At 43.1% G+C, this 20,872-nt stretch overlaps 1 protein-coding gene and 1 long non-coding RNA gene across 2 annotated transcripts; both read right to left on the bottom strand.

The window, feature by feature from the left end:
* Positions 1 to 1,429: 1,429 nt before the first annotated feature.
* LOC116331505 (perforin-1-like) lies at positions 1,430 to 4,981 on the bottom strand. The gene is made up of 3 exons (XM_031754218.2): positions 4,926 to 4,981; positions 4,106 to 4,632; positions 1,430 to 2,814 (listed from the first exon to the last, which is right to left on the bottom strand). Exons 2-3 carry the CDS (start codon positions 4,630 to 4,632, stop codon positions 1,629 to 1,631), a joined length of 1,713 nt encoding a protein of 570 aa, XP_031610078.1. The 5' UTR covers positions 4,926 to 4,981; the 3' UTR covers positions 1,430 to 1,628.
* A 9,443-nt stretch (positions 4,982 to 14,424) lies between these two features.
* On the bottom strand, positions 14,425 to 14,853 carry LOC116331475. Its single transcript, XR_004200292.2, has 3 exons — positions 14,671 to 14,853; positions 14,544 to 14,605; positions 14,425 to 14,469 (listed from the first exon to the last, which is right to left on the bottom strand). It is a non-coding gene; the product is annotated as an uncharacterized LOC116331475 (long non-coding RNA).
* Between the last annotated feature and the right edge of the window lie 6,019 nt (positions 14,854 to 20,872).

Genomic DNA, 20,872 nt, shown 5'->3' with positions numbered 1-20,872 from the left:
TCCCCTCAAGGTGCTTTATATTGTACAGTAGATACAGAGAAAAACCCAACAATCATATGACCCCCTATGAGCAAGCACTTTGGCGACAGTGGGAAGAAAAAACTCCCTTTTAACAGGAAGAAACCTCCGGCAGAACCAGGCTCAGGGAGGGGCGGGGCCATCTGCTGCGACCGGTTGGGGTGAGAGAAGGAAGACAGGATAAAGACATGCTGTGGAAGAGAGACAGAGATTAATAACAGGTATGATTAAATGCAGAGAGGTCTATTAACACATAGTGAGTGAGAAAGGTGACTGGAAAGGAAAAACTCAATGCATCATGGGAATCCCCGGCAGCCTACGTCTATTGCAGAATAACTAAGGGAGGATTCAGGGTCACCTGGTCCAGCCGTAACTATATGCTTTACCAAAAAGGAAAGTTTTAAGCCTAATCTTAAAAGTAGAGATAGCGTCTGTCTCCCGAATCCAAACTGGAAGCTGGTTCCACAGAAAAGGGGCCTGAAAACTGAAGGCTCTGCCTCCCATTCTTCTTTTAAATACTCTAGGAACAACAAGTAAGCCTGCAGTGCGAGAGCGAAGTGCTCTAATAGGGTGATATGGTACTACAAGGTCATTAAGATAAGATTGGGCCTGGTTATTTAAGACCTTGTATGTGAGGAGCAGGATTTTGAATTCATTGATTTTCATTGCACAGAGAAATGCTTTTCTTTGTACACATGACAAGAAACGCTTCTTTCGACCTTTTATTTCCTTTTAAAACATTACCCACCCTCTTGGATCCAAATGTGTTCTCTTTACTTCAGGTTAAATTTACTCTCTGACATCTCTGCTTGATACGTACATTTGTTTAAAATTCATCTTGATATAGTATGTTATTCATAAGTTATTTATATAATTCATGTGTACTTCAATAATTAGGAAGAGGCAAAATCCCCTTGGGGTTAATTTCAGGGGTGCACAATAGAAGTTAGTGTTTCTCTCCATGCTGAAATGGACTTATTCACTCTTCATTGTCACCAAGTACTGCTACATAGAAGAGTGTTGGGTTTTTGTCTAAACTCTTGCAGGGACTTTTCCTGCAAGTAAGTATTGTGTAAATAAATAGTAGACAAGGGGAAATGAGCTCATACTTCAGCACACCCTTGTGGGTTCAAATATGTTTATTTCAGGCTTCATTTCCTTTGTGAGACCTCTCTTCAATATGCATTTCCTTCAGATGTCATTAATGATACAATTGTTGCTGTTAAAGTTGTCCAATTATTCATGTGTACTTCAATGATTAGGAAGAGTTGGATTTAGAGGTGCACTGGTTCAAATACATGACAGACTTTAACACATCAAAAGTTAAGCTAAAAGTGTTCATTGCCAAGTTTCACCAGATCCATAAAGTGACACATTCTGAATATTACAAAGTAAGACACATGTGTTGTCTTTGCGGATGCTTTATTGCGAGTATTTGGAACAGCCAAGAAAAAAAAATTACATACTATAAAGATTAGAAATTACAGATTATAATTTTACCAATTCTACGTTCTCGAAAACACATAATTTTTTAATTTTGCAAGAAAAATGCTATACAGTACAAGCAAAAGATATTCAGCATAAAATCAGATTGTTATTTAGTCATCAACTCATTTCACATCAACAGCTGGTCTTACACTGACTGACTCGCCATACTTCTCCCCTGACGTTCCAAGAAGGACTCCGTTTCTGGAGTAGAAAACGTCGGCCAAAGAGGAGCTCATGGGAGAAGGGATGTACTCCTGACACGAGTACCCACCAAGATTTGGTGCACACTCCACTTCATAGGAAAAGTAGAAAGTCCCACGATTCAGCATGCAGCTGTCGCTCACCTTCCCTGCTCGCAGATCAAATGAACACTCGCCTAACAGATCACTGTTCCAGTAACTGTCCTCATCATACACAGCAAATGTAAGTTTGTTTTTCATGTTGATGGTGATGGTTCCAAATTCAAATGTTTCTCGCCATCTGGGATTGTCATTATTAGGTATGATAACAGTGCGCATTTTCTGGTCACCATATGTCACCTCCACTGAACCATCTGTCTCAGACCCCCAGTCACCATACAGACCCTCTGCATAAAGACTGAACACCTTTAATGTTGCAAGACCTTTCCAAGCAGGACAGCAATTTGCCTTAATATTCTTGCTATTGTTGCAGACACAAGCACAGGGATCTCTAACATTCAATCTGTGCCCAATCTTACAGGTTTCTGAACACTGTTTCAACATTGCATTTTTCTGAATGTAGTCCTCTATTCCTCTCTTCAGTCCATCCCTAGCTGGATGATTTATTGCCAGTAAGGTGTGAAGGGGCCTTAAGCTGTACTTGACCACATCAGGTGTTTTCTTCAGTGAGCTAAGCCAGTTTTTATAGACAGAAGGGTCTTTCACTTGAAAAAGGATATCAGCTGTGTTACTAGTTCCACCAATGACCTCTGTGTGTCGCTCACTAAATTCACCACTGAAACTTGGGATAGATAGCTGCTTCTTCTTTAAGTTACAGTGCTTTATCAATGAGTTAATACTGTTGGGATGCTTGACACCACTCAAAGCCTCGACTGACAGACAATCATTGATTTCTGCAGCTGACAGGTCATTCATGGTTGCCTTGCAGGTCCTGACAGCAGTGATTGCTTTTATATCCCCTCCAAGATACACTTGTGTGATGTAATGTGTGCCATATGTGTCAATCACATTATTATATGCTTCCACATTATGAACGTTGCAAGGAGGAAGGGAATCCACAGCGGACCTGAATTCATAACTCAAGTGAAGATTTGTTGCCAGTCTGTAACTGTGGAACACAAAAACCAGAAAAGTAATGAACACTCATCACAGTGTGCTTTATTGATGGTATTTTTCTTTAAGTAAACCTTTTGACTGCCAGAAAACACTAGAAAACATATCAGAGAAAAACCCAACAATCAAAGAAACCCCTTTGAGCAAGCATTTGGTGACCGTGGGAAGGAAAAAACCCTTTTAACAGGAAAAAATCTCCGGCAGAACCAGGCTCAGGGAGGGGCGGGGCCATCTGCCATGAGTGGTTGGTGGTGAAGAGAGAAAGAAAGGACAAAAGACATGCTGTGGAAGAGAGCCAGAGACGAATAATAATAAATGATAAAATGCAGTGAGATGTATAAACACAGTGAGTGAAGAAGAAAAACTCACTGCATCATGGGAATCCCCCAGCAGTCTATGCCTATTGCAGAATAACTAAGGGAGGATTCAGGGTCACCTGGTCCAGCCCTAATTATATGCTTTATCAAAAATGAAGTTTTAAGCCTAATCTTAACATATTGAGGCTGTCTATCTCCCAAATCCAAGCTGGGAGCTGATTCCACAAAAGAGGGGCCTAAAAGCTGAAGATTTTGCATCCCATTCTACTTTTAAAGATCCTAGGAATCAGAAATAACCTGCAGTCTGAGAGCAAAGTGCTCTACTGGGGTGATACGGTACTATGAAGTGCACTATGTGAGGGGAAGGATTTTAAATTCTATTCTGGATTTATCAGGTAGACAGTGAAGAGAAGCCACTAAAAGAGAAATGTGCTTTCTCTTTCTAGCCCCCGTCAGTACTCTTGTTGCAGCATTTTGGATCATCCGAAAGCTTTTTGGAGAGTTTTTAGGACAGTGTGATAATAATTACGTAAAATAGTCCACCCTAGAAGCAATAAATGCAGCATCACACGACCCCATGCAAAGATTCCTATAGCAGAAAGTGTCAGGCCACACTGCCTACATTTACAAAGTGTTAAATGTAAGAGAAACAACAACCATTGTGTTCCAAGATCCTAAATATAGATAACGACAGTGGTTGTCCAAAATGTTAATTTAAACATTTTCAGAATGTTTTTATGTGCAAAAAAACCTTTTTTCTATGTAAAAGAGAAGGGAACGATTATGTGACATATTAAACAGTGGTTTACTATTCAGACTCACTTAATATTTAATTAGGCTATATATGACCTAGTTACTAAAATCTGTTTCACACACGTGCTCTAAACTAAATATTTAAAAGAAAGACAAAAAATTCTCAGTGAATCAAACATATAAAACAGGAAGACAAATATTCATCCAAACACTCACCTATAGTATTGACAGTTGGCAAAATGGTGAAAGAAGGTGTAACGGTCTTGTTTTGACTTATTGATGCCAAAAGTAGATGCTTTGGCGCGGGAACCTCCTAATGCAACCCCAGGCTTTGTCGAAGGGAAATTAAGGTCAGCTTTCCAGTTGTTGAACACTGTTGCTGTAGAATCATTGACAAGACTTTCAACCGAATCATAGACCGTGCTGGAGACTTTCAGATTGCATTTGGGGAGGGTTCTCCAGTCCACCACAGCAGCAGGGACCTTCTGCTTCTCTCCATTCATGTAGCTGTTCTGGTACATCTTACAAGTGCCATTTCCAATCTTCCATGTTTCAGTGTCGATCACATAGGCACCTTTTCTCTCCATCGTCACAATGTCAAAGCCTTCACCACCCAAGTTGTAACCAGGGACAAAGTGAGCTTTTTCACACTCCTCTGGTGTACCAATGAAGCTCACACTGGATGGAAGGCACAAGGGACTCCATGCCCAACACAGGAGCAGGACGTGCCACAGCTTTGCCATCTATATGAAAGAGTCAAACAATAAGAGAAGAAAAAAATGATGGAGATAAACAAAGATTAATCAGTATACTAAAGCACTGATTGTCAGACTTCACAGGTTCACATTCACATTACAGAAGTCACAAAAGTGACTTATTATCAGTCATTGGCAGCGACAGGAGAAACAACGAATAAGAGAGTATCCCAAATCAATATTAATAACATCAAGGACAAATAAAGAATTAGAACATGTGCACTAAAATAAGAATGTGCCCAACTTAAAAAATAATGCAAGGCAGGACTTAGCAGTCTCACCTTCACAGTTGACTGCAGGCTCTGACCAGCAGCTTCTGACCTATTTTATAGTTTTAATGTAGGGGTGGAGACCTGATCGCTAATCTCCCAAATATAAACTTAAGAACGTCCAAAAAAACAATGTGTGAATTTTGCTTCCTTCCTGCCTCACACACAGTATGATGATCACATGATCACACAGTATCATCTTCTTATTTTAATGGATGCCCAGTGGATGGTGCTGTAGACATAAATTGGACTTTCTGCTGATCTTGTTTCTCAATTATGGGATATCCATTGCAAGGGTGAGTCAATGAATTGAAAATAATTTGATTAATTTTCTTAACTGTCTTCAGTTAAAGTACCAAAAAGGTATTTCTTTATTAAAATGTTAAATATATAAAATTAATAATGTGACTGCTCCATAAAACCATATTTCAAGGCTAAATACTGTTTGTGCAAACTTTGCAACACAAAGTGATGATTGCCAACTGCATAAACAAAATTAGATTTCCCCTGCTGGAGATTTAAAAAGAATTAAAAAAAAAAAAAAAAACTATACCAAATGGGAAAAAATTCACACAAACTATGGCAAAGTTTAGATACAAGCTAATGACATGAAGTAGTTTCATATACACACATTATGAGCAAAAAGTGGTGAATGCAGAAGAAATTGATGCTAATAAATCAGTGGAAGTCCCTTGAAGCCCACGTCTATAGCAAGGAGGAGGAGACTGAGAGTGCCTCATGCCACCGTTCCCACCTGTCTGAAGGCCTCCACCATCATTCCCATCCCCCAAAAGACTGGTATAGACAGCCTCAGTGACTACTCACCTATAGGCCTCATGTCTGTAGTCATTAAGTGTGTCAAGCGGATAGTCTCTCAGCACATCAGAGATTGTCTACCCCGCTCCCTTGACCCCCACCAGTTTGCTTACAGAGGATGCCATCACCATAACCCTTCACAGAACACTGATCCATCTGGAGAACAGGAAGAGCAATGTGGCGATTCTCTTCGTTGACTACAGCTCAGCATTCAACACCTTGAACTCAGACATCTTCGCCACCTTCAAATCCCTCCCTGCCACCTGCCTCTGGATCAAAGATTTCTTCACGGCCTCAGTCAGTCCGATCCCCCCACCCCCAACTGTCATTCAGAACCGGATCCCAGCAGGGCTGTGTTCTCAACCCCCTACTGCAGGGGTAGGCAACTCCAGGCCTCGAGGGCCGGTGTCCTGCAGGTTTTACATATCACCCTGGGTCAACACACCTTAATCAAATGATTAATTCATTATCAGACCTCTGGAAAACTTCAAGACATATTGAGGAGGTAATTTAGTAATTTGAATCAGCTGTGTTGAATCAAGGACACATCTAAAACCTGCAGGACACCGGCACTCGAGGCCCGGAGTTGCCTACCCCTGCCCTACTGTATGTATTGTACACATATGACTGCACACCAACCCACCCAACCAACATCATCGTCAAGTATGCCGATGACAGGCAGAATCTGGTTTCTGGGCATCCACCTCTCCTTTGATCTCACCTAGACCCACAACATCAATGCCCTGGTAAAGAAGGTCCAGCAGCGTCTACACTTCCTCCATGTCTCGAGGAAAAATAACCTGGACCGGAAGCTGCTGCTGGCCTTCTGCTGCTCCTCAGTGGAGAGCGTGTTCTCCTACTGTCTGGGTGTTTGCTACGCAGGGGCGACTACTGAGAACAGGAAGACTGCACAGAGGGTAATTAACACCCGCCAAAAAATCATTGGCTGCCCTCTGCCACCCTTGGAGACCACGGCCAGATCCTCTTGTCTCAGGAAAAACAGGGCCAACACAGGTGACCCCTTGCACCCCATCCACCACCTTTTTGACCAGCATCCTTCTGGTCGGCGCCTCAAATAGCTTATTCCCCTGGGTCATCGAGACTGTTAACACTGTTATCCCTCCACAGCCCACCCCTGCCCACTCACCTAACCAATCTGAGCCATGGTCTGAGTAACCCCCATCACTCTCAGGCCACTCACATACAGACCCTATTCAGACCAAGTCTATTTTGTTCCCCAATGTAATAAAGGGATTATATTATATTATATTATATTATATTATATTATGATGTGTACATCCCCAACATTGAAAGTGTCCACTGGCCTGTAGGTGTGAATAGACTGCAGAGTCCTGGCCTCACAAGTTAGCTCTTCTGTGTTGTGCCAGCTACTTAATCAAAGGTTGTTTGGGCTTCGCAATGTATAAATCATGGCAATCCATGTGCTGTTGGGTGACTTGCCTATTGACAAACATGCAGAATTGTGTGCGTTAATTAAAATCTATTCATCTTTGTTCAGATCCAAAAGAACTTTGAGCATGATATTGATGTCGGTGATGCAAAACCAATCCGGCAGAGGTGCTGACAGCCAGTCCAGTAGGTGTAGCTGACCCAATTATAGATGTGGCACACCCAAGAAGGCCAGTCCCAGTGCATTATAAAGCCACTTTGACTGAACCTCCAGCTTCCCGTCTGTGGCTCATTATGCTCCTTTGGTTATGTTCAGTTATGGCTGTTGTACCATTTCATCTGTGTTTGGCTTTCTTTACTTTATTTCATTAAAATATCTTAGAGCCTTTAAAAGCCTGTGTGTGGTCTCCCACTTACTTGTCACATCCTTTGAGCTGGGTTGTGACATTACAGCTTCTTTTATCTGATTTAATAGTATTAATGTAGAGGTGTTGTTGACCTGATTGCTAATCTCCCAAATTCTACACTTCAGAACATGCGCAATAAAAATGTGTGACTTTTATTTTCTCATCTAATTAAAACTTGGGCCAACTGTTGTTTTTCTGTGCTATCTATTCTGACAAAAAAGCAACCATTTTACTCAGAGCCTACTGTGCTTAGGTAGAGCAGAAAAGTGCTTTATACAACCAGGCCTAATACCATTTAATTTTTCTTTTCAGCTTTAGTTGTATTTAGCTGTTTTTAGTTATAGTAACTTTGTTTTGAGTAAAAGAAAGTATTTGCTTTATGGTGTAAAATATATAGATTTAACAATGGGACTGCTCCATCACAACTACATTTCGAGTAAATGACATGACGCATTCTGTATATCATATATGGACATCTATTTGTACAAACTTTGGAAGGCAAATTGATCAGAAAAATTAGATTTTCCCTGCTGGTGTAACGGGTGTATTAAAAAATGATTTATATTTTACCAAAGATCCATCCTGCAGTGTTATTTTGCTTTGTCAGTATTGGTTATGTATATGTGTTTATTTATATATATTTATTTTCTGTATTTATATTTTGGGAGCTTTTATTTTGTTTGTGACCTTTGACTTCCCGCAAAGTCACTTCCTGTAGCTGCGCACTATTTTCCTCAGTCGCCTAGAGGCCCCGCTGAGGAGAGGTGTTCATGCAGAAGTCCAGTAAAGTGAAGTCGCTGTACTGTTTTGTTTTTATTTTAAACAGTCGCCTAGAGGCCCCGCTGAGGAGAGTTATGGGAGAATAAATCCGCCCAGCTGGCAAAGTGAGAGCTGACTCCTCTGGTCATTCGCACAACACAATGCAGAGAACTAACGGCAATCAGAGTTTAAGGCCAGACCGGCTACACTGGCATAAAAGGTAAAGTATTCTGGCTTATTTTTTAAAAACATGCATGGAAGGAAGCTCATGTAAACTGCCACTATCATCCTAAAGGAGGATGGGCCCATGTCGCTTTTTCAGGCTGTTCCCGGCTGGGCTCCATAAACTAAGGCCCGGCCACCAGACGCTCGCCCTCGGGCACCCTCCTTGTGCCTGGCTCCTGGGCAGGGCCCCAGTAACCCTATCCTGGAGGGGTGAACTGTTCCCTTGATTGTACACTCATAGGGGTCTTGTGAATCGCTCTTTGTCTGGTCCCTCACCCAGGACCGATTTTTTTAAAAAACATGAATGGAAATTACAGAAGGAGTTCATGTGAAGTGCCACTATCTCTTTTTTTAATATGACCACAATGGATCTCCAAAGACAGGTCACATGTTTAGACTTAATATATGAAGCAACCTGCGGTTTAAAATTCAGTTCAGCTGAAGTCATAAAAGCTGTTCATACAAGAGTCATCTCAAGCCATTTTTTAATATTATAAGGTAAAAACTGCATACACTATAATAGAGAGAAAGAAGCCCAATGATTGGATGATTCCTGATGACACTTGATGACAGAAGGAAAGAAGAAAACCCTTTTAACAGGAAGAGAGCTAAGGGAGGGTGTAACGTGCGGTGGAGATGAAGCCAGCCGCGGAGGTGTGCAGGTGGATAGCGAATGAGCAACAGCTTCTAACTTTCCACAAGTACTCATTTATTTAAAATATCAAAATAAACCTCTACCACACATTACCTGAGAGCACACTAGTCCGCGTGCACACGGAACAATCCATTACAAGGAGAGTGCGAAGAAGAACAAAAAGGGGGTGACACACGAGTGATGAGACAGGAGACGCTGCCATGTGGTGATATACTGCATTACAAAAGCAACTGTTACAAGGGGTAGCCAGGTTTGAGGGATGAGGGAAGACCAGAAAATAGAGACCATGAACAACAACCCGAAAAAAAGGAGAAAAAACAACACAAACTATGGCAGATTTTAGATACAAGTTAATGGCATGAAGTAGTGGCATATGGCAAAAAGTGGTGAATGCAGAAGAAACTGATGCTAATACATCAATGAAAGTCCCCTAGAAGCCCGAGTCTATAGCAACATGACTAAGATATGCGTAAGGATGAACTTTATGACACACTTTGGAGAGGTAAAGCATGAAATTTCTGGCGTCAGTCCATCCCTGGCACAATGATCTAATGGCAGTTATGTGTGCCGGAGTTTTAAGCTGTACTGACCACATCAGGCTTTTTTTTTTTTTCAATGAGCTAAGCCGACGTTTATAGACATTACTACTTCCACCAATGACCTCCGTATACTGCTCACTAAATTCATGCCTGAAACTTGGAATAGAAAGCTTCTACTTCTTTAAGTTACAGTGCTTTATTATTGAGTCAGTACAGCTAGGACGCCTGACAACACTCAAAGCCTTGACTGACAAGCAATGATTGATTTCTGTAGCAGACATGCCATTCATGGTTGCCTTGCAGGTCCCGACAGCGGTTGTTGCTTTCATATCCCCTCAAAGAAACACTTGTAATGTGTACAATAAGTGTCAAACAAATTATGATATGCTTTATCAACGGTGAAAGAAGGAAGGCATTTCACAGCTTATTTGAATTCCTGACTCAATGGAGGAGTCGGGAATTCAGACTGTGGACAACCAAAACCATAAAAATGAGTAACTCTCATTACCATACTTAACTTAACATTTAAGAACATCTGCAATAAAAATGTATTACTTTTACTTCCTTCACACCTCATTTGATTAAACCCTGGGCCAACTTGCAGTGATATCTTTGACATCTTGAGCCTATTGTTTTTTAAGTCTGTGGCTGTTTTTCACATTGTCTTCAGTTTCAGTTGCCCTATGCACACACAGCACACACAGCAGTTAGGCAAGTGAGGATTTAAGGTGAAGGTGAGAAGCAACTCAGTGCAGGAGAGATGTCATGAGGTGTAAAAGATGTCCAAGCATAAAATAATGTTACTTTGATGTACATTACCAAGTAGCATATAATTAAAATAAAGGAGACAAAATAGCAGGTCAATATTAATTTTCAAACATGTCAGGCATGTTGTACATGACAGCGGTAGAATATAACTGTCGCGGGGTCCTCTCTTAAACTTCTCCCGAACAAATGCAGGCATAGTCAGGAAGCGTTCAGTGTGTATAGTTTATTCTGCCGGCCTCCCAGGTGCACAAAAGAATATTAACAAAGAAAATAAACAACTGACTTAATTCAAAATAAAACAAAAATCTATATACAAAACACAAGCAGCTGAGCCAGTCTATATGTTACCCTCCCTGTAACATCTCACAGAATGCCCAGGTAGGCCCTGACGGCCTCCTTTTATACCCCATTGCCCCTCCCACTAGGCATAATAATCATCTATTTATTATTTCTTTTCCCAAAACACTCTTTTTTCCTCAGCTTATTTCCAGCTGTATTCCTACAGTACATATATATATAAAAATTCCCCGCTCGCCCCTGTGGGCGGTCAATCCTTCAAGCTCGGGTCCTCTACCAGAGGCCTGGGAGCTTGAGGGTCCTGCGCAGTATCTTAGCTGTTCCTAGGACTACGGTCTTCTGGACAGAGATCTCCGATGTTGTTCCCAGGATCCGCTGGAGCCACTCGCCTAGCTTGGGAGTCACTGCACCTAGTGCTCCAATTACCACTGGGACCACCATTACCTTCACCCTCCACATCCTCTCGAGCTCTTCTCTGAGCCCTTGGTATTTCTCGAGCTTCTCGTGTTCCTTTTTCCTGATGTTGCTATCATTCGGAACCGCTACATCGATCACTACGGCCGTCTTCTTCTGTTTGTCTACCACCACTATGGTCTACCACCACTATGGTGGTGGCTAACCAACTGGAGTTGGTTAGCCACCACCATTTTGTCCGTGTGTATCTGGAAGTCCCACAGGATCTTAGCTCGGTCATTCTCCATCACCCTTGGGGGCATCTCCCATTTTGACCTTGGGACTTCCAGGTTATACTCGGCACAGATGTTCCTGTACACTATGCCAGCCACTTGGTTATGGCATTCCTGCTAGCATCTTGCACCCTGCTGTTACGTGCTGGATTGTCTCAGGGGCATCTTTACACAGCCTACACCTGGGGTCTTGCCTGGTGTGATAGACCCCAGCCTCTATGGATCTTGTACTCAGAGCTTGTTCTTGTGCTGCCATGATTAGTGCCTCCGTGCTGTCTTTCAGTCCAGCTTTGTCCAGCCACTGGTAGGATTTCTGGGTATCAGCCACCTCTGCTATCTGCCAGTGGTACATACCGTGCAGGGGTCTGTCCTTCCATGATGGTTCCTTGCCTTCCTCCTCTTTCTTGGGTTTCTGCTGCCTGAGGTATTCACTGAGCACGCTGTCAGTTGGGGCCAGCTTCGTGATGTATTCATGGATGTTCCTTGTCTCATCCTGGACTGTGGTGCTGACACTCACCAGTCCCCGTCCTCCTTCCTTCCACTTAGCGTACAGCCTCAGGATGCTGGACTTGGGGTGAAACCCTCCATGCATGGTAAGGAGCTTTCTTGTCTTGATGTTAGTGGCTTCTATCTCCTCCTTTGGCCAGCCTATTACCCCAGCAGGGTACCTGATCACAGGTAGGGCGTAGGTGTTGATAGCCCGGATCTTGTTCTTACCGTTCAGCTGACTCCTCAGGACTTGCCTGACCCTCTGCAGGTACTTGGTGGTTGCAGCTTTCCTAGCGGCCTCTTCATGGTTCCTATTTGCCTGCGGGATCCCCAGGTACTTGTAACTGTCCTCTATGTCTGCAATGTTGCCTTCTGGTAGTTCGATCCCCTCAGTTCTGACTACCTTCCCTCTCTTTGTTATCATCCGACTACACTTCTCCAGTCCGAATGACATTCCGATGTCATTGCTGTATATCCTGGTAGTGTGGATCAGTGAATCGATGTCTCATTCACTCTTGGCATACAGCTTGATGTCATCCATGTACAGGAGGTGGCTGACAACTGCTCCATTCCGTAGTCTGTATCCATAGCCAGTCTTGTCAATGATCTCACCGAGGGGGGTCAGGCCTATGCAGAACAGCAGTGGGGACATCTCCTTGGTAGATCCCGCACTTGATGGTGACTTGTGCTTGGAGTTGGCCTCCAGTGTTGTACGCCACATCCCCATTGAGTTCCTGATGAGGGCTCTTAGGGTCCTGTTGATCTTGTACAATTCTAGGCATTCCAGTATCCAGCTGTGGGGCATTGAGTCATAGGCCTTCTTCAATCCAGGCAGTGCACAAGTTGGTCAGTCTGGTCTTGCAGTCTCAGCTGACTGCTCGGTCTACCAGTAGCTGGTGTTTTGCGCCTCTGGTATTCTTGCCCATCCCTTTCTGTGCCCCACTCATGTATTGACCCATGTGCCTGTTCATCTTAGCTGCTATGATGCCTGACAGGAGCTTCCACGTGGTGCTGAGGCAGGTTATTGGTCGGTAGTTGGAGGGGACCGGTCCCTTCTGGGGGTCCTTGAGGATCAGGACTGTCTGGCCTTCGGTTAGCCATTCTGGGTGTCTCTCGTCAACTAGCAGTTGGTTCATTTGTGGAGTGTTACGGCCCTAGCTTTGCCTCCTTGACTCCTTTTTCTGACCCGGAAACTTTTTGTTACTTCCTCCTCGCCGCCTAGACCCCTCAGGGGAACGTAACAAGTGGGGGCTCGTCCGGGATATTTGAAAAGGGAGTTTCAAGTTGGATTTGGTTTTTGATTATCTTGCTTTGTCACCTTTTGAGTACCACAACTTCCCAGTTAAGTTAGGTGAGTGTCCAGCTGAGCTTTTTAAGTTCTTCCATCGGGCACTCTTTTGTTGTTTTGCCTTTTTTATTTTCGGAGTAATCCTAGGTGGGGATAAGTTCCCTGTTGGGGGTAGGCAATTCAGGGCTCTGGTCACTGAAGTTCTGCCTTTCAAGTTGCCTCGAGCCCAGCACGCTCCAGAAGATAGGTAGGTATAGTTTGGTGTGCTTAGGAACTGGGTAAGTTTTGTTTGTTTAACGTGTATGCTGTAAGAGGTAAGTTGGTCATGTGGCAGCACGAGGTGGAAATAAAGTAAATACTCTTCACAGTTTTAAAAAGACAACGCCACCCTGGGAATTTCACCCAGAGAATACTGGAAGTAACACTGAATCACCAAAAAGGCACTTAGGTTCGCTATACTCAGTACAGAGACGAGGTTCAATGATAAACAAATTAACAATTAATAATTATTTAAAACACCATATAAAAGCACAATCATAAATATTCATGTACAAATATGCTTAAAAAGGTATTCAGAGCTGAGGCTTACCAGTGGAGGGGCAGGGATGCCACACACAAACTAAAAGAAAACACACCAAGACACAAGTGCAGCACACTATCACACACTCACACTAATAAACTAAACAAGGCAGGTGTGTACACGCAAAGGATCCCACCACCAAGGCACCCTAGTCTCCTCCACGTCGGCGCCCGCATCTGAATAAAAAGAAACAAAGAAAATTTTAATATATCACAACAAACTAATGTATAACGCTGGGGGATAACCCAACTGCAGGACCACACTGGTGATCTACAGCTAGAAAAAGGGCCTCCCACCAGTGGCGTAACAAAAATCCAAACTACAAATCAAAAACAGTAAAACAATATACAGTCTGGATAAAGCTCTAAAATCAGGAGCAAACGGAATCGCCGTATTGCTCCAACTTGCCGTCTGCACAACTACAAGTTAACGGTCAATCAATATGCACGCCAGCTGACTCCCATAACCGGCGGGCATATGGCTGCTGTCCACGCCAACGTCCACAGTAAAAGCTGGCAGCAGCAGGAAAAGAAATCTCGCAACGGGAACAGACGGTAAAAGCACAGCAAAGCAAAGCAAAGCAAAACAGCAGCACTTCAGTTCACGTAGCTTGGCGCAAAACTCAGGCCCACACTTCCTGCAAAGCATAATAAATAATTACTATAAAAGAAGAACAGAAGGCAGAGAGCGTAACAAAAGTTGATTACGTACCAAGTAAGCCGTGTCATAGAACGTGAGCAGAATGGCTCAGAGGAGGCTTCTACAGCTACGACCTACAAACAATAGCCGTTTACCACCAAGTAAGGTAATATACACACTACAATGAGTAAACACCTACCAGCCGCGATGGAGGCTTCAGAAGAGTAACCCGCAAATGATCTCGGCAACACCAAAGGGAAGTCAGGTGACCAAAAAGGAGATCACAGGTAAGCGATCCAGGGACACTCAAATGGCCACTATTTATACTAGCGCCCCCTAATGCGCCAGGCTGAAAGTGGGTTGGACCGAGGGATAACATTCATCCTGCCACAGTCAGTTAAGTTTTGTAGTTTTCCATTAATTGGTTAATTGTTGGGTAGTCTGATCGATTTGGCAGAGGGGTGTGGTGGTGTCCTAATTAGGGTGTGTTTGCTGAGCCTTCTCCGCCCCCAAAATGGATGACACAACTATTAGTGCACAGGTGTCTAGAGGCTCGTTTGTGGGCAATAACATCCACCTGGTTCCAGTTTTCTGTGAATCCAGTGTTCAAAGCTTTTTCAGTGTATTCGAACGCGTAGCAACTGCACTGCAGTGGCCTCAAGACGTGTGGGGGGGTGATGTTGCTGTGTAAATTCACAGGTAAGGCTCAGGAAGCTTGTTCCAGTCTGTCTAGGGATGACTGCCTAGCTTATGAAAAGATTAAAAGTGCTGTTCTCCAGGCCTATCAACTTGTACCTGAAGCCTATAGGCAGCATTTTCAAGGTTTGGAGTTGGCACAGGGTCAGTCCTACCTTGACTTCGCAAGGGAGAAGGCAAAGCTCTTTGATAGGTGGTGTTCTGCAAGCCAGGTTAACAATATGGGGTTGTTACGTGAGCTTGTGCTGGTGAAGGATTTCAAGAACGTGGTGCCTGAGTGTATTGCCCTTTATTTAAGTGAACAAAGGGCTATCACTTTACAGCAGGCTGCCACACTGGCAGATGAGTTTACCCTAACTCATAAAACAAATGTTGTAGAATGTGACATCCTTTCTCACTATAATACATCTTGGAGAGCTAGGAGTGAGCCAGCTAGAAAGGCTGAAGAAGTGGTGGTTTCAAGTTCAAAAGCAAAACTGTGTTTCTTCTGTCACAAGCCTGGCCATGTGGTTGCTGATTGTGTGAAACTGGCACTTAAGCGGAAAGCGCATCCAAAGGGAAGAAGGCCTGATTTGAAAACAGTCAGTCGTGGTTCTCAAACTGACAAGGTTGTCAGGCCCATCAAAGGACCACACTTGGGGCATAGTTGCTTAAGGGGCTCCTGTGGTCAGTGTAAGGGGTCAACTAACCCTGAGCTGCCGCTGGTTGACCATTTCTCAGGTCCTCAAAATGACTTGCAGGGAGACAGATCTTGTATAAAACCACCACTCAGACCTGCACCCCTTGCTAACAAACATGTCTGTGTTTCAGTAAAGCCTGCTAGCTGCCTGCTGGGTTCTTCACATGTGATGGTTCGAAGCCCTGGCTATCACATGGGACACTGTTTCGAGGGTCTGGGGCCACTCTCTGTCAATGTTGTGAACCCACTGAGATGGGATTGGCAGCTTCCACAGGAAATGCCTAACCGTTGCTATGGGGTTTGGTAGGTGGAAAGCCTGCAATTTGGTTATGAAACGGTTCTGGACCTGGGTTGTTTTGGTTATCATAATCATAATGTGACAAACCACGGGTTTGTATTTATGGGAGGGGGTGTTACAGCCCTAGCAGGGCTGCCTCCTGAAGTTGTCTGTGTGGGCGTGTCCGACCATCTCTCCTGCCTTAGCTGCCACCTTTTTTCTTTTGTGCAGCTGACTCTCGTCAGTAATTAAAAGTATTTAAGCCCAGGGAAAGGTGAGCTCTGGGCCAGTGTGCCATTAGCTCGGTCGCAGCTAGTGAGAAGCTTGGTCGCAGCTAGTGAGCAGCTCTCTCTTTTTGACTTACTTTTTCCTTTATTGACCAACGCTTGAGTTTTGTTTGTTTTCCTTAAATGGTGATAGCGGCTTGTCCGTCTCTTTCAGTTGAGCTACCTTAATAAAATTATTTAATTTAACCACTTTGCCTCCTTGACTCCTTTTTCTGACCCGGAAACTTTTTTAGTTCCTCCTCGCCGCCTAGACCCCTCAGGGGAACGTAACAGGAGTGCAGTCAGCTTCTTCAGCCAGTAGGCGTGAACCATGTCAGGGCCTGGTGCTGTCCAACTCTTCATACTGGAGACCCTTTCTGTGGAGAACAGCTGGTTTATTCTCCTGCCTTCTATCTCTCTGGTGTACCTCCTCAAGCGGTCGTTGCTTGGTTTCCAAGTTTCCAAGGCCTCAGGTACTTCCAGGCAGCCTACAGTGTTTCACAATAACAAAGAAAACACAAACAAAAATAATGCAGTTCACGTGACCTTTCCAAGCGCGCAAACCCACTATACCATACCATCGGCTTGCAAAATCACGGAGAGTCTACGCGACCAGCTTTATTAAAGGTAAGCAAAAAAAAATATGTTGGCCACCCTCTGTGCCGCTCAAAATATACCTCTCACCCCGCAAGTCTGCGGGCCGGGACGGTGTAACTCAGTCACAATAACTAAGCAACCTCCTTCATTTGATCCTCGGAGGACACACAAATTTATTGTGGGTTGCATCAGCAATGGCAAATGTTGTAAAACTCTACCAAATCAAACATGCAGCTGAAGAACATTTTCTGTGGTTACTATATGAGCAGTCATTATTAACATGTCCAAATTACATTTATTGTTAAAATGTATATTTAATTGACAATTAAAAGTTAGGGCATTTGAGTCAAGCATGTCTTATGTCAGATTCCTGCTGGTTCAGCTCCTCTATAATCACATTATTTCTTCACCGTTGCTTTTCGCAGCTCAGCACACCTGTGGCTCCAGGTCCCAGCATCACTGATATAGGGAGAGCATGATTAGCTTGGATCCAATTCTCCTGCCAGCCACACTCGCACTGCCCCCTGATCCCACTGCACCACCTCTCCTCTACAGCAGAGCCGCAGACTACACTACACTCACCATTTCCTGATCATTGTCCCAGTACTTATCATCATCAGTGTTTATCAGGGTTTAGTTTGTTTTTTCTGATCACCATATGTCACCTGCACCTACTGTTGCAGACACAAGCACAAGGATCTCTTAAATTTGATCTACATCCAGTCTTACATATTTCTTAATGTGCTGTAGTGTGCAGGGACTTTGAGATGTATCAGACCACATCAGTTGTGGGTTTAAATGAGCTGAGCCCATTTTTGAATAGAGATGATTCTAATTGGATATCAACTCCATTATTGTCTCCACTAATGACCTCTGTGTGTTTCTCATTAAATTTACTCATTAAACTTGATAACTATATAAATAACAGGAATAAAACACACAAGAAATGTTCTTAGTTTTAATTGTGGTCAGTTTGGTGCAAATTATGATTGTAAAGGCCGTCATCTTGTAGATATCGCAATGTGTTGCCGGTAATAACTTTTTTGCACCAGACAAATGTTCACTATATTATAAAACTAAATAAAAACAATAAAAAGTAAAACTAATACTGAAACCAGTAAACACTGAAAGGTAACTGAACAGTAAAAAACAAAACAAAAAAAACAGAAGTAGCTATCTCATTGTGACATCTAGAAAACTTAGCACACATACTTGTAACATGATTCAGTGACCACAGACGACGCCTTGTTCCCACACCACATTAACCAAACTGTCTGTTTTAGTTTATCTCTCACATATTTAAATACTTCACACTGAGACTCATGCCTGACTCATTTACTTGAATGAGGAAGCTTCATTTTGCAGGAGATCTTATCAATTTTCTAATAAAATGCTTTTATGTGTGACGGTATTAAAAACATCATCATATGTTGCATATTAAGGTTTTAACTATATGTCCTTCTACAATAAAACTGCTGAAACCACTTCCATGTCTCAAACCCATTTCCTGATAAGGAAGCAACCTTCGGTAAATTGACATCCTTTCTGATTCAGCTTCCAGACTAATGCGTTCTTTTGTCTGTAAGGGCGTTGTGCATGTGTTTTGTTTTGAGGCAGCTGTTATGATTTGGCACTATATAAATAAAATTAAAATGAACTGAATTTAAGCTGTGCACTATATAAAACAGCTCACATTTAAAAAAAAAATGCGTCACTCTTTTAAAGGTTCGTACCACTTCCTCTGTAAATTTATTTCACTTCACAATATTGTTTGCATACATTTTTGCTGTTAAGTGTACAGAACCATTGTTATTTCTATTCAGTAAGCAATAAAAGTGAATGAAGTCTGCTGTCTTTTCTACTGTTAACACTGCACTGGTTTCGGTGCAGGTTTATTGGAAAACACTGCACTGGTTTGTGTCTTGATAATAGAAAAAGGACTTTTCAGATTTACATCTATCAGTGCTTTGAGCATGAGATTCTCCAGCAAATCCCTATTGATGACTTGCATATGACACTATTTAGCAGTAAGTATGTAGTCATTCACAGTTTATCATCCAGGGCAGTGGTCGCCCCATGATCGGGAGGTCAGGGGTTCGAATCCACTGAACGGCTACCCTGAGGTACCCCTGAGCAAGGTACTGTCCCTACACAGTGCTCCCCGGGCGCTGGACTGGTGGATGCCCACTGCTTCACTGAGTGAATGGGTTAAATGCAGAGGACTAATTTCCCTATGGGGATTAATAAAGTATACATTACATTATTGCAATGAAGTGCTAATAGCATTCAGAGTTAAAAGTAAAAAGGCCCATGACAGTCATCTTAAGGGAACGCCCTGTCTTTTCTGTTAATACTGAAACTGTTGAGTCAAAACTTTATCAGCTCTTTATCCTCTCAAAGATAATTGGGGGTGCATGGGAGTTTTGCCCAACCAGTGTACGGTGTACAGGAAAAAGCATTCGATCCTGTCCCTCGGGTTTCCTTTATGGACAGGATTTTTAGGCATAGCCAAGTGGTGGAAGGCTTTCACTTGGGTGGTCTCAGAAACTCATCTCTGCTTTTCGCGGATGATGCGCCTCTGTTGCCGAGTGTGAAGCGGTGGGAACAAGAATCAGCACCTCCAAATTGGAGGCCATGTTCCTCAGCCGGAATAGGATACCTCCTGGGCACCTCCTGGGTGAGGTATTCTGGGCATGTCCCACCAGGAGGAGGCCCTGGGGCAGGCCCAGGACACGCTGGAGAGATTTTATCTCTTGGCTTGCCTGGGAATGCCTTGGTGTTCCCCCGTACAAGCTGGAGGAGGCGTCTGGGGAGAGGGAGGTCTGGGCTTCTCTATTTAGGCTGCTGGTCCCCACAACCTGGCCCCAGAAGAAGATTAGCGGAAGAAGAAGGATGGATGGACGGTCTTTGACTTGAAGAAATTTATTTAAGATTTAAACCTATTTTCTGCATATTCCAGCATATAAAATAAAATAATTTTTTATGTTTACACTCACTCTTTCAAATAGATGCAAGTAAAACACAGCAAAAAATAAATAAAATCAAAGAGTCAGCGGCACTAAGTCCTAAATCTATTTTCACCTGTTTAGAAGAAGTGGAGCAGTCGGAGATTTGCCCAGGGGGATCCAGGGGTTTCTCGAGGAATTTCACATTCCTGTGGCAGCATGCTATGTGTTTGCTCACATTTGCAGTTAAATTTTTCGCTGTAGAAAGAAGTTTTCCTCCCAAGTAGAGTGTACAGTGGATGCTAATGTTTTTGTCACTTTTTACGGAATCAGGCTCAAAGTAAGGTCAGTACTTCCACGCGTTAAACGCTACATGGTCATACTCTCTCCCACACTCCATATTTGTTGATCTGCACTGTCTGTTACCACAGACGTCGCACGCGCTTACGCCATGGTCACGAGACACTGACAAACAAAATCACGGTTTAGTAATGCAGTAACGCAGCATGCTTATGGGAAAGTAGTAGTAATCCAATTACTTTTTTGCAATAGTAATCCCTTACTTTACTTGTTACTTGAAAAACGTAATTGGATTACAGTAATGTGTTACTTGTCTTGCGTTACTGCCCATGTCTGCTCCTGACACTGGTTATCACTAAGACTTGCACACGCTAAAATGTAGGAAAAGAAGAAAGTTCCATGATTCAGCATGCAGCTGTCACTCACCTTCCCTGCTTGTAGATCCAGATTAAATCGTCTGTCCCAAATTGAGTCAGAATTATCAACATTAAAGGAGTCACTTCTCCAAACTAATACTGAGGATATCTTTAGTTCTGTTCTAAAACTAATCACATTCCAAGCACATTTGGCATCCAAGTCGGAAGCGATATTATTAACTTTGAATTAGGAGATAAACCCCATAAATTACTTGCCAGACAATT

Source organism: Oreochromis aureus, linkage group 6 (genome assembly GCF_013358895.1).
Source record: "Oreochromis aureus strain Israel breed Guangdong linkage group 6, ZZ_aureus, whole genome shotgun sequence".
NCBI classification, from domain to species: Eukaryota; Metazoa; Chordata; class Actinopteri; order Cichliformes; family Cichlidae; genus Oreochromis; species Oreochromis aureus.
Note: the sequence above shows the minus strand (reverse complement) of the source record. Positions and strands in the feature narration are given on the sequence as shown.